Source organism: Lepus europaeus, chromosome 8, assembly GCF_033115175.1.
Source record: "Lepus europaeus isolate LE1 chromosome 8, mLepTim1.pri, whole genome shotgun sequence".
Lineage (NCBI taxonomy): Eukaryota > Metazoa > Chordata > Mammalia > Lagomorpha > Leporidae > Lepus > Lepus europaeus.
In genome coordinates this window covers 68,579,172-68,592,230 of record NC_084834.1, presented here as the reverse complement: position 1 = coordinate 68,592,230, position 13,059 = coordinate 68,579,172, and the positions used below count along the sequence as shown (strand labels likewise).

At 37.6% G+C, this 13,059-nt stretch overlaps 1 protein-coding gene across 1 annotated transcript in view; it reads right to left on the bottom strand.

The window, feature by feature from the left end:
• The window catches only part of COL25A1 (collagen type XXV alpha 1 chain), a 517,707-nt gene that overhangs the window by 33,559 nt on the left and 471,089 nt on the right, over nt 1–13,059 (bottom strand). The window contains exons 22-26 of the mRNA XM_062199755.1: nt 12,115–12,159; nt 10,650–10,727; nt 5,664–5,687; nt 4,994–5,038; nt 991–1,035 (exon numbers count right to left, since the gene is read on the bottom strand). Of these exons, the coding sequence (XP_062055739.1) occupies nt 991–1,035; nt 4,994–5,038; nt 5,664–5,687; nt 10,650–10,727; nt 12,115–12,159 (237 nt within the window). The remainder of the gene's footprint in view (nt 1–990; nt 1,036–4,993; nt 5,039–5,663; nt 5,688–10,649; nt 10,728–12,114; nt 12,160–13,059) is intronic.

Sequence of the window (13,059 nt, the reverse complement as noted above, 5' to 3'; positions counted from 1 at the left end):
TCCTAGTCAGATTCTTTTAGTGCTGTGGTTGCCAAACCAGGCTCACAAGTTAAATTCAGTAGAGGGATCATGTGTGTGTGTGTGTGTATTTTCAAATTGACATACAGTGATTGTTCCTATTTATGGGGCACAGGGTGACATTTTAATACATATCTATGATGTTTAAGGATCAGGTCAGGGCAATTGTGGCATGCCCATCACCCCAGACATTTATCATTTCTTTGTGTTGGGAAGTTAGAAATCCTCTGTACTAGCTATTTTAAAATACCCAACTGATTGTTGCCAGCCATAGTTATAGAACTGTGCTCCAGAATATTAGAAGTTACTCATCCTCTCCAACTGCAACTCTGTGCCCAGGAATTGTTTTCTGTGTGGGTTGAATGTCTTTAATGATTTTTAAGAAGAGACAGTATGTGGCCTGCAGAGACTAATGCATTTACTATCTGGCTCTTTCTAGGAAAGTCTGCCAACCTCTGCTTTAGCGGAAACCCTCAGAAACTGCTGTACTGCACAGCTACAAGTGCTCTGCTTGTTCTTTCTTTTCCATGGATCTAGGAAGTTAGGTGTGATCCTCCTTTTGGAGAAGAAAACATGGTAAAAATAACATATAAACTTCCAAGCAATATCTAATTTTGTAGTCACTGATTTTAAATCTTGTGCCATTTATACTTTCTGGCAAAAGAGTCTATTCTTACTAAATTAGTAAATATCTCAGAAGTCTATTAAAACAAGTGTAATTACAGAAGAGTCATTGTTCATAAGTAGCATGCACAACAAGACTGTAGCACCACACAGCTTTATGTTTCTGCAAACAAAAGCTATGTCTAATTTCAAATCAATTGGTTTTCAGAGTTAACGTCTCTAGAATAGATGGTGGAAAAAAAGATGATGTCATATATCAATACTCATGCCTTATTTTGCTTTGAACCTATAATAAATGTAATGATCAATGATGATACTTTGATAATTGTATACGTCTTTGAAAATTACCTGCTCTCCATCTACTCCTGGGATTCCTGGAGATCCCTGCTCTCCCTGTTAAGATAAAAAGTAATAGCTTGCCTCCATTTATCATTAGTAACATCTTATGCGAAGTAAAAAAAAAATGCTAGTTGGTTAAAAGTACAATCTGAGTTTCAGCAAATGTATCATAATCCAAGCATACCCTATCATAGCACTTCTCTAAACTAAGTGAATTAATAACCTTCCTTGAATATTATATATAATAACCCTTATATACAGTTATTACCCAGTGTTTTCATTTTGTCCCCCAGGTGAAATGCAGGCTAACAAAGAAACAGTAAATGAAAACTGATAGAGGTCATTTGGTGGCTGACCATATCTACAGCAACAACCTGTATGCCTCAGTTCATTTTTTCCCTACATACAAAATCTCTATGGTTTTTCTTATTTTCCAATTTCAGTAAAAAGCAAAATGTAACAGTCAACCTAAGAAAGGAGAAAAGTAGAGTCTCATGAATTTATTACAATATTTTAACTGGCACAGTTTGAAAAACATGCATAGTGACTGTATGTGTGCTATTTCCAAAAAAGCCCCACTGAAGGATATAATAAATCAGATAATATCTTAATCCACATAAAATTACTTTTGGATCAATTCAATTTCCTATACTATGTTAGGAATGAACTAAAATTTACTATTCATAATATGATTTATTAAAACTTTTGACAAACTCAAAATACACAGATTTATGTTTGTTCTTTTTAAAGCTGAATATGGTCTATTAAAAACAAATTTAAACAATATGCTAGAGAGTATTCAAACAACACATGTTTGGTTATCTTTCAGCTTTAAAAGGTACTGAACAAGCAAGTTCCTTGAAAGGCAATGTATCAGTGAGTCATTTGTAGGAATCCCATTACAAATACTTGATTCCCACACTATGTAATTTTGTAAAAACAGCTTTTCTATATGTGAATGGCTTGCCTTAGAGGCAGATTTCCAAGGATTCAGACTGTATTTTCTAGAAAAGCTTGTTTGGTGATGTTATAAACCACAGTATTAAAATGGCTAGAGCCCCTATCCCTGGTAAAAACTTTAAGAGCTATGAGCCACAGCATGAAATTTGAGCTTTCCAATGTTTAAAGAAGGCATGATCTTGTGGTTTCAAACACATGAATTTAAAAAAGGGAAAAAAAGTTCTTTCTTATTTCAGATTTCCTGCTCTTTGTGGTAGCAGCAAAGTTTATTTAGCCACAAACAAGTCTGCTGAGGTTGGATGCACCTGGCTAAGCCCTAGTTTCATTTGGAGTCTGAATACTTGTCAGCACTCTGGGTCCAATAATCATTGCTTCACTAAACTTTTACTTTTAAAATGTGACCCACACATGTTTAAAAGAAAAACATAATTCATGAGTTATTCATTTATCCATCACCTCTCAAATGTGGTTTATAAGTTATTTGTTGTATAAGAAACCAAAAAATTCTTAAAGATGTATTTGATAAAGAAAAGAGAAATATTAATGGAATAGGTTCTCATTGAGTCTGAGACTGAGTCTGGACATGAGGATGTGTCCTACACCTGCCTTAGACTCTGTTTTGCTGACTTGTTCATAGCCACTTCCCACCTCAATTACTCTAGCCTTCTTAAGAAGAGATCATGGGAATGAAGGAGGATTCTCTATATCTAACATAAGCTCTCAGATACAGGACCACTGTAGAGTAGGGATGGTAGTGTAACGGGAAGGGTGGTAAGGGTAAGAGGAAAAGGAGAATGATCAGCCCTTAACAACCTCCAATGTCCTTTCACTGCCCACCGGTTGGAGTTCAAATTCTTCTAAGAGCCTTTCCCCTGGTCTGGAGCCAATGTGTCAAGTCCATCATCTCTCTGGGCTTCAGCCTCTACGTTCATAAAGTGGGAGTAATAACTGTACTGATCTCATAAGATTGTCATGAGAGTTCAGTGAGGGGGCTGGTCATTTCTTGTCATTTGGCAAATTTCTCCATGACTTTCTCTTTCAAATCAAAGTTACTCTTGATTCCCAAGACTTAATGGGGCTTTCTCATGGTACATGTTCTTAATCAAAGCTCTTATTCCAAATGTGCTTAATCATGTACTTAATCATGCTCTTAATCAAAACGTACTCTTTTAATAATTGTGCTTTTATTTGCCTATCTGCTTACCTATACTGTAAACTTCTTGTTGAAACAATTTACTGGTATCCCTACTAGATTGTAGCCTTTATCATAGAATAGAGGCTCAACAATTACTCATTGAATAATTGCTTTTGTAAATAAATGAACAGCAAATAGGGCTGGCATTATGGCACATCAGGTTAAGCCACTACTGTCACACTTACATACTGGAGTGTAAGTTTGAGTCTGGAATGTTCTGTTTCAGATCCAGCTCCTTGTTAATGAGCCTTGGAAGGCAGTGGATGATGGCTCAAGTACTTGGGCCCCTGACACCCAGGTGGGAGACCCAGATGGAGTTCCTGGAGCAGGGCTGTTGTGGCCCTTTGGGGAGTGAATCAGTGGAGGGAAACCTCTCTAAGTCTCTCCCTCTCTGCCTTTCAAATATATGAAGGAAGGAATGAATAAATAAAGTGAATAGCAACTGTCTTATAAAATAAGGGGGGATGTGGGCTTCAGTGATATACCTTTTTTAGCCAGGTAGACCCCTCTCAGGGTCAAGGGAAGGGTATTGTTTGGGCTTCTGCAGGTCTTTGGCTTATAGAAAAATAGTCTAGAAGCTTTTGAAGTTTGCAGGGAATGTCATACATTTAGTTTTGGAGACTTTGTTGTTGTCCTGGAGACTTAGGTGAAGAGAAAAGCAAGAAGCTTAGAACTTTGTGTGACTCTACACAAAGGAACAAGGAATCTGCAGATGTCCATCTAAGTTGCCTAGTCCAGCTCACCAAGATATTAAAACACAGCGATCCAAGCAGCCTTACCCACCAGGAATCAAGAACAAGTTTTGTGTTACATCTCTTAGGGACCAGAATGTGGTAGGGAAATAGAATATGAAAATTTCCAAATCATACATTAATGCCATACGTTAAAATATAATTAATGTAATAGATTAAATCTCTTTGAAATTAGGATCAATGTTCTAAATACATCCCACAGAGCCAAGACCCTCAGTAATATTTTGTATTTTTTTATATAATCAAAAAAATTCTTCTATATACTAGGTTTGCTTATATGAAAAATGTACAAAACCTGCTCTGTGTGTGTGTGTGTGTATGAGATAGACTTACAAGTAAACTGCCTCAAGAAGCATAAACAAAAGATGAATTTCGAAACCACTTGACTCTTCTACAAGAATTCAATGACGAAAGTCATATTTCAACACGTGTAGCTCAGTTCTGAAAAGCCAGAATCACTGGCCATGTGTTAATTGATCAAATATGGTTGAATGACTCAGTTGAGTTTTCAGGGAAATAGCTGACACCATCAACAAATTTTATATGTAATCAGGAATTCCAGGTTTCCCCTGCTTGTGGCTGGTATATTTTACCATATACTTAATGGCAGAATGTCTGACCCTATATAATAAAGAGATCACTTACCAACAAGACTCAAAAATGATTCCCAAATAGTAATTTATGAATGTATCTTGTTAAGCTTCCCTTGTTCTTTTATTACAAAAGAATTGGAAAAAAAGATCTTTCTTAGTGTCACAGTAAATTTCTTTCAATCCTCTTATTTGTTTCCTCTTTTTTGTTATACCACATTTAGCGTTTCTTTATCACTTCTCTAGGACTTGCTTTTTGCTTAATACTCTATTTTTCTCAGTGTCCTTGCCTAAATTTAATGCCATTGGTATTTTCTTTTTTTCATAATTTTCTTCCTTCCTACTTATCCCTCTTCTGTTAGCCCAGATCTCAATTTCTGTTCTTCATTGTCTGAAGCAAAATTGCTGATCAGCATCATCATCGTTTTGTTAGGGTAATTTTCAAGAATACATGTACTCAATATGGGCTTCTTTGCACCATGTACGTAAATAGAAACAAGTAACTGAGGAATAACCTTTGGCCCTTGTAGTCCTTGAGGTCCTGGAGGTCCAGGGGGGCCCTAAATCAAGAAAAGACACACTTTTAAAAAGCAGCAAGTAGCAAGTATAGGTATTAAAATTCATGCTCTTAAACAAGAAGCACATTATACATCTCAGTATTTTTATCATAATCAGCTATCTTCCAATATGGATTTGCAATGGGGAAAATGTCATAATTATAACGTAATTATGAAACTATGTACTTACATGCAATATCAACATGTTAGGTCAAAATAACATTGAACATGCTTTTTGGGCTGATTCTGTAAGATAATGTAAAATAGCTGCTGTTCCCCACATTCACATTCTTGTGATGAATTAGTTTTCTAATGTGAACCTGTGTTTTTAGAAATAATGCCTGTCTTTCTAAAGACTTTGATTTCCAAATTTCTATAGAACAAAACCATATTATCAAACTAAGGAAGATGACTTTAAAGAAAATGAACAATGACTTTCTTTTTTGACTTTTTCCACTGAACAGACAGTGATTCAACTGGGGCAAATGTTGTAAAATGTTATTAATATTAGGAAACATAAAATGAAATGTCAGATAAAAACAACTGCAACATTAGTATCACTTTCATTGGCATGCATCAAGACCGAACACAGGGCCACGAACCACAGAAATCATGCAATAGGAGTTACCGTGACAGTTAAGGTGGTAATCCTCTGTTGGGAAAAGGCATCAACAAAGACAGAGTTACCTATTTTGTGTGCCAAAGTGTAATACATTTCTGAGAAAAATCAACTTTTTGAATATGTTTTGGCAAGTCTGACATCTTACGAGGAATTGACAAGATACTGAGACTCTCCCATCATATCTTCAATATAGTTGTAAAGTCTTTTCAAAAATTATTTTTAGAATTTTAAGAAACCCATGGATGAAGAAAAGAATGCTAAAATTTCACTTCATGGGGCTGGTGCTGTGGTGTGGAAGGCACACATTGGCACTGAAGACAGTGGAAGATGGCCCAAATTCACAGGGCTGCTGCACCCACATGGGAGACCCAGAAGAAGCTCCTGGCTCCTGGCTTCGGATCAGCTCAGCTCTGGCCACTGTGGCCATTTGGGGAGTGAACCAGCAGATGGTTACACTCCCTGTAACTCTGTCTTTCAAATAATAAATAAATAGAAATTTAAAAATATTTCATTTCACCTGATTTAAAAAATTATTTAGTAGTATACACTAGTGATTTGTCTGAATAATTATGAACCAAGAAACTTTGCTGTTCACAAAAGTTCATTCTGTAGAGAATTTTGATCAGAGAAAAATGAAATTTCAAGTTGTACATTGTTTCTCTTTTGGTCTGTAACTCATTAACACTATAGTTATTTTTTTTTGAGGTATGTTTTCCATGACTAAAGATATTAGTTGACATAGAAACAATCTAGTTTCTTAAGGTGCTAGAGAACTGAATGAAATAAATATACACTCTTAAAGGATGGGTCTCTAAAAACATGAGCCCTCACAATGAGTTATGTTTATCTATTAATATTTTCTAGTTTAGATCTTGTGCTAAAAGTTCTAGTGGGCCCATAACACTTTATGAAACCATAGAGGGGAGAACGCTTTCCATTAGGGACTCTGGTCATTGAGAAACATTATGCAATTAGATGTAAACTTATGGATACCAGCTTCACACCACCCTTTGGTTTCTACTACTGCACTCCAATCTCCGATTCAAGTGGTGGTTGCTGTTTTTTTATTTTTGTTAATAATCCTAACATTATCTCACTTCAAGATCTGAGTCTCTAGGGACATAGTGTCATTATTCCTTAGAAGACAATACAGGAAGGCATGTGTAAAAATGGTTAAGGTTTGCATTCTGTGACAAAGTCAGTTACAGTCATTTTGATTTCAGTAACAATACAGTAGGGGAAAAAAATCAGTGTTTTGAAGACACAAGGCAAAGTGGCCACAAACTGAGGGCAAGGTTACATAGAAAAAATAAGGGCCTAGATTTTATAACATTTTAAATCTGTGTAAGTGTAACATAAGGTATCACTTACTTTGCTTTTTTTTTTTTTTCTTTTTTTCTTTTTGACAGGCAGAGTGGATAGTGAGAGAGAGAGACAGAGAGGAAGGTCTTCCTTTTTGCCATTGGTTCACCCTCCAATGGCCGCTGTGGCCGGCGCATCGCGCTGATCCGAAGCCAGGAGCCAGGTGCTTCTCCTGGTCTCCCATGCGGGTGCAGGGCCCAAGGACTTGGGCCATCCTCCACTGCCTTCCCGGGCCATAGCAGAGAGCTGGCCTGGAAGAGGGGCAACTGGGATAGAATCCGACGCCCCAACTGGGACTAGAACCCAGTGTGCCGGCGCCGCAAGGTGGAGGATTAGCCTGTTAAGCCACCCGCTGGCCTTACTTTGCTTTTAAGGGATTTGCCTAGAGCAAGAATTAGATTTAAAGCTAAGACAAAGCTACTCTTTCACTCCTTTTACTGCAAACGAGTCATTTACATAAGGCTACTAGAAAATTATAGAGTGGAAATTATTTGTCAGTGCCTCCCAATTACATAATATTTTAAACTAGAAAGGAGGCTCATAAAACCTTGGAAAGGTAGGGAGTTTAAAATTGGAACTGAGATTTTCCAATATTTGTCATATACAGATTCATCCCATCCCTACTACTCTGAACAGAAGGTTGGTTCTCTTTTAGATTTCAGGATCACAACATGTTTTATAATGAGTTGCTTAATAAAAGAATATTAATTGTAACTAAACTAACTGATGGAGTCTAAATAATTTTGTTAAATGAACTATATGTTTTTGAGATTTGGAAATTGTTCAGGGTTCCAGCCAATTAAAAGAACAAATGACAGAAAAATAAGCTAAGTTCACAGGAACATATGAAGAGTTTTGACCATCATTTGGAAGATGTTGGCTTTCTTGGGATTTCTTGTATCTGTCTCCTCTGAGCTAAAGCTACATAAACTCAGCAAGGATCTGCCTTGAACTGCAGTAATGATTTGAAAACCAGAATTCTGGGTAGTGTTGGAGAAAGACATGCCATTTTCTAGTGAGACATTAAAGAAATGTAAGGTATGAGCTGGAAAACTGTAAATTGGGGAAAGTATAGCAGCCTGCTTCATAATTTACTTCCTGAGATGCTTATATGAATCTCTTCAGAACTAAAGGTTGTTTTCTTCTGTTTTGCATGAGTGATATAGGCTTAAAGTCACCTATGATTTATATTAGAGAACGGGTTTAGTTTAGATAGTGATGGGAATTTTTAAGAGCTTGAGTTAGGTTTCATTCTGAATTGTGGCAATGTAACCTCCTTAAATAAAGATAAATAGTTTATGGCAATGTTTATATAAATATAAAATTTCAGTAGAGGCAATAGTTAAAATTTTATATTTCTAATGTATTATTATAACTGTAATATACTGCTCTTTAACTGGTTACCTTAGAGCTTTGTTTGAAGAATTTTAAAGGAGGCAATAATGAAATGAAATCTGTAAAACCGTGAATATTCATCATTGGTTACAAAATTAAAGAATAATTGCCTATCACCTCAATCTAGTGGTTATCTAACTTAATTCTATCAGGGACTCAATTCATTGGAATATCATGTTAGGAAAACTCATAAATAGTTTTGAAGTGAAAAAATTATTATAAACTGATTTCTAAGCGCAACTCATAGTTGCTCTAAGAGCCCACAACAATAATAAATATTTAAGTTGAGACATAAGCATGAACTAGTTGAGTATGACAAATATTGACTGCTTTACAGTCATATAGTACTTAGAGAAAGAGATTGGAAGCATATAACCTTTTTTTTTTTTTTTGCACATCTGTAAAAAGTGTTCAGGAGGTCCTAAAAGTAATCCCAAGAATAATATATTTCATTGATCATTTCAATTACATCTTCATTTTTCAGATAAGATCAAGGAAGAACAGATACATTAAATAATTCCTCCAAAATGATCCAGTTAGTTATCAGTAGGGAAAGAGTGAAGGAAAATTTTTTTAATTGAAGATTTATTTGAAAGGGAGAGTTAGAGAGAAAGGGAGAGAGGGAGAGAGGGAGAGAGGGAAAGAGGGAGAGAGGGAGGGAGGAAGAGGGGGAGGGAGGGAGGGAGGGAGAGGGAGAGAGGGATAGAGAGAGAGAGAGAGAGAGAGGTTTTCCACCCACTGGTTCACTCCCCAAATGGCTGCAACAGCCAGAGCTGGGCGGAGTAGTGTTGGAGAAAGACACGTCATTTTCTAGTGAGATGGGAGCTTTTCTAATAAAGCCAAGATTCAGGAGCTTCTTCCAGGTCTTCCATGTGAGTGCAGGGGCCCAAGTACTTGCATCATCTTCCACTGCTTTCCCAGGTGCATTACTAGGGAGCTGGATTGGAAGTGGAGCAGCTGGGACTTGAACCTGTGCACAGATAAGACGCTAGTGCCCAGATGGGATGCCGGTACTGCAGGTGGTGGCTTTACCTGCTACAATATAGTGCCGACCACAGCAGATTTGTGTTTTAGGCTGGGGGTAGCTAGCCCCATACCAGACACTGTTTAACCTAAACAAGGCTTTAAAAGTACTTTCTCAATTTTTCAGAAAATGATTGATAATATTGGAGTATATCTTGATAGATAAGGGAGTAGATATCTCTCGAAGGTGATAGTAAGAATTATAGTGTCATTGGAAGTAGTTTAAGGAAAAATTTACAACAGTGTTAATAATTAAGCTAAAAAAAGTTTCCTTATTTTATAAGTAAGGGCTTTGAGAATGTGGTAGGTACACCGAAACTTTATATGTTTTCCCCCATCCTTCCCCTTCCCATACACAATTATCAATTTGTGGGGAAAAGAGACAATTTAAAAAACTGGTTCTATACCTGACAGTAAGCCAGAGACCCCTGTTTATGTCTAATTCAACCAACACTGAGGAACACCAGTTCAAGCTGTTGATTGAATATACCATTCAAACAACATTCCACCAAGAGTGTTGGTTTGGTTTGTCACAGAAAAGTCAAGGGCAGTCAGTAGAATAATCTGTTGACCTCTGTGAGGGCAGTTACGACAGAAGGATGATAGACATAACTACAGGGAAGTCTAAACTGAAGAGGATGGATAACAAAATGGAGACAAGCCACATAGTCTAATTTTAACTTAATGGAAGGAAATAATTGGATTGTAGCAGTAAGCCCTTTCCAGAGGGCTTACCATGTGCTAAACACTGTCTTAAGCATATAGCTATAGTATGTATTTAACTACTTACTCCTCACAATAACTCTATGAAGCATATGTCACTATTAACCTCATGTACAGATGGAAAAACCGAGACTCACAGAAGTGAAGCCACACATTTTACAAGCAAGAGAGTGGAGATTAGAAACCAAGCAGTTCCAGCTCCAAAGTCACAGGGCTTTCAACTGCTTCACCAAGCTTCCTCTTCAAGCAAGGAATTACACAATGTCTAGACCCGATAAGGCTTAATATTTGAGTGTAGAAGAGAAATAAAAGGAGAGATTGAAAGATGCTATAAAATAAAATAAACTGGGGCAGAGATACATGAATGAGTTTGGAGAACAGGTAGATGTCCTTCAAGCAGTAGTGTCCTTTGAGATCAGAGGTGCATGGAAGCTCATATTGACATTTCATGGGTGCTTCAGTGTGTCAGGGTAGGGAGCAGACACTTACCTGTAAGGCTTCATGGAGGTTACCATTGTAGTCTATGATCTCGGTGGCTCCTTGATCCCCTTTTGGACCAGGTGGACCCTAGGACAAAAACCAACCAAGGGAAAAATTACAAGAGTTAGATTACTATAGGGAGGGCCACACAAAAACAGAAACTGCCAGCTACGGCTCTCTGTATTCTGTCTTTGCTAAGGTCCAACTATAATTTAGAATAAATAATTATGTTCAAATTTAGTTCTTATTTCAAAGAAGGCAAGCCACTTCTGATTTCTGAAATTATAAAATATAAACTAATCTGATATGATTCATAAAATTTTATTAGCTTTATCTGTATTTATTAAAACCCTCAGCTTTCTTTCACTCATCTGTATCTCAGATTGCTTCCTCATTCTTCAAGAAGATAAAACATTGTCCTGTAGGAAATGCTTGGCTTTCCCAACAGGAATAGAATCCCATGAAAATAAATCAAAGAGGGAACAAAAAGGAGAATACATAGGAGAGTAATTCAAACAGTTTTCAGAAAATTGAATTCAAAGATAAGTTTATGTGGGCATAAAAAACTTGAAAATCTTTGCATAATTTTTGAAAGAATTATTTGAAAGAGATGAGAGATGAGAGAGAGAGAGGGAGGGAGGGAGGGAGAGAGAGGGAAGAGGGGGGAAGAGGGAGGAGGAGAGGGAGGGGGAGAGGGAGGGGAAGAGGGGAGAGGGAGAGAATGAGCATAAATGCCTATAATGGCTGGGGCTGGGCCAGGCTTAAGCAGGGAGCTGCAAACTCAATCTACATTTCCCACAGGGTAGCAGGGACTCAAGTACTTCAGCTGTCACCTGCTGCCTCCCAGGGTCTGTAAATTAGTAGGAAGCTGGAGTTGGGAGCAGATGCCAGAAATCAAACCCATCCATTCTGATGTGAATTAACCACTAGGCCAAACATCCACCTCCATGGTTTTCCATATATGATATATATTTCTACAATTTTTTGAAGATTTCGTATATATATGTGTGTGTGTGTGTATGTCTGCATGCATACACACACACACGCAAAGACATCCACTCTGCTTATCAGATCTGCTATGTAATTTCCATTAGTCAAATCCTAATTCTCTGCCTTTAAAAAAACAGGCCCTGTGCATTTGGACTGCTACATTCGCTATAACTGGGTTAATTGAAAAATGGAAAATTCTATTAGGCTGTGGGTTTGCTACTGTTCACTTAGCAGAGGCAAAGTATATAGGGAGAGCTCCCTTAGGCCTTTGTCTCAGTGAAGCTTATTTGATGTGATAGAATCCCCAACTCACTGCTCCTGGTGACTAAAATAAAAAAGGAAGAATAGAGCAGCAGAAATAATTATAGTAATTGAATCCCAATGCTATTATTGGGTATAGGCCTGGAACCTTGTGAGAAGTCACACAGATGCTACTTCCAATCTGGCTTGCTGGAGCAAAGATTCAGATGAGACGTATACTCACTCTTGGGCCCAGAGCTCCAGAGTCCCCTTTGTCTCCATGGTCACCCTTTTATCAATGAAAAGAGAAAAAAAAGTTAATAGTAGTTCTAATGTTCTAGAAACCTATCAAGTCCAACGATGTGTTTATATCACACTGCAGCACTTTTAACATGATATGAACCTCTGGAACGGAGGTGAACATGCACTGCTACCAAAATGGCAAATTCTTTTAAAAGATGCACTCGAAGGGAATGAAAGCTCTCATTTCTGATAGAGCACTTCGGAAGCATGACACAGTATATATGGCTACCTTCTCATGTTGTGCAACTGCAAAGGCAAAGCAGTTGGTTTCTACAGCACCACAGTCAGCTTTTACCTTTCAGATTGAGCCGTGTTCTTCCTGTTATTTGAGGGGATTTAGGGCAAAGGGAAAAACAGCTGAACAGTTTGTTGTCTGTCCTCTGAGAAGAAAAGTGTAGATAATTGGGAGAGGGAAGAAATGGAGAGCTCATTCCAGGGAGAGCTAGGAAAGAAAGGTCACAGGCTGGGTCTCCCTTTGATGGGGATCTAAGGAAACCTTTATCTGCAGGCACAGGCATTTTAGCACTTAGATGGTGCTGAAGTGGACAGCAGTCAGCTGGGACAGATTGGCAGGGGGAGGGGAAACCTAGTTCTTTGAATTTTTAAATGCAACATGAGAAATTTCTGAAGTTCCATTTATAGTATCATTATGCCACCTGTAGAGAAACCAGGAATAGTCTAAACCCTCAAAACACTCAGAAGTCTACACTGAAACTACAGAGAAGAGCTGTGAGCCTGTGTGGATTTGAAGGTTCTTTTAAAAGACCTGCAAACTTATTGAGTCCTTTTCCTTTACGGAATTCAAGAGCTATTTTTAAGATTTATTTATTTATTTGAAACTCAGAGTTACAGAGAGGATGTCCATCTACTGGTTCACTCCCCAGAT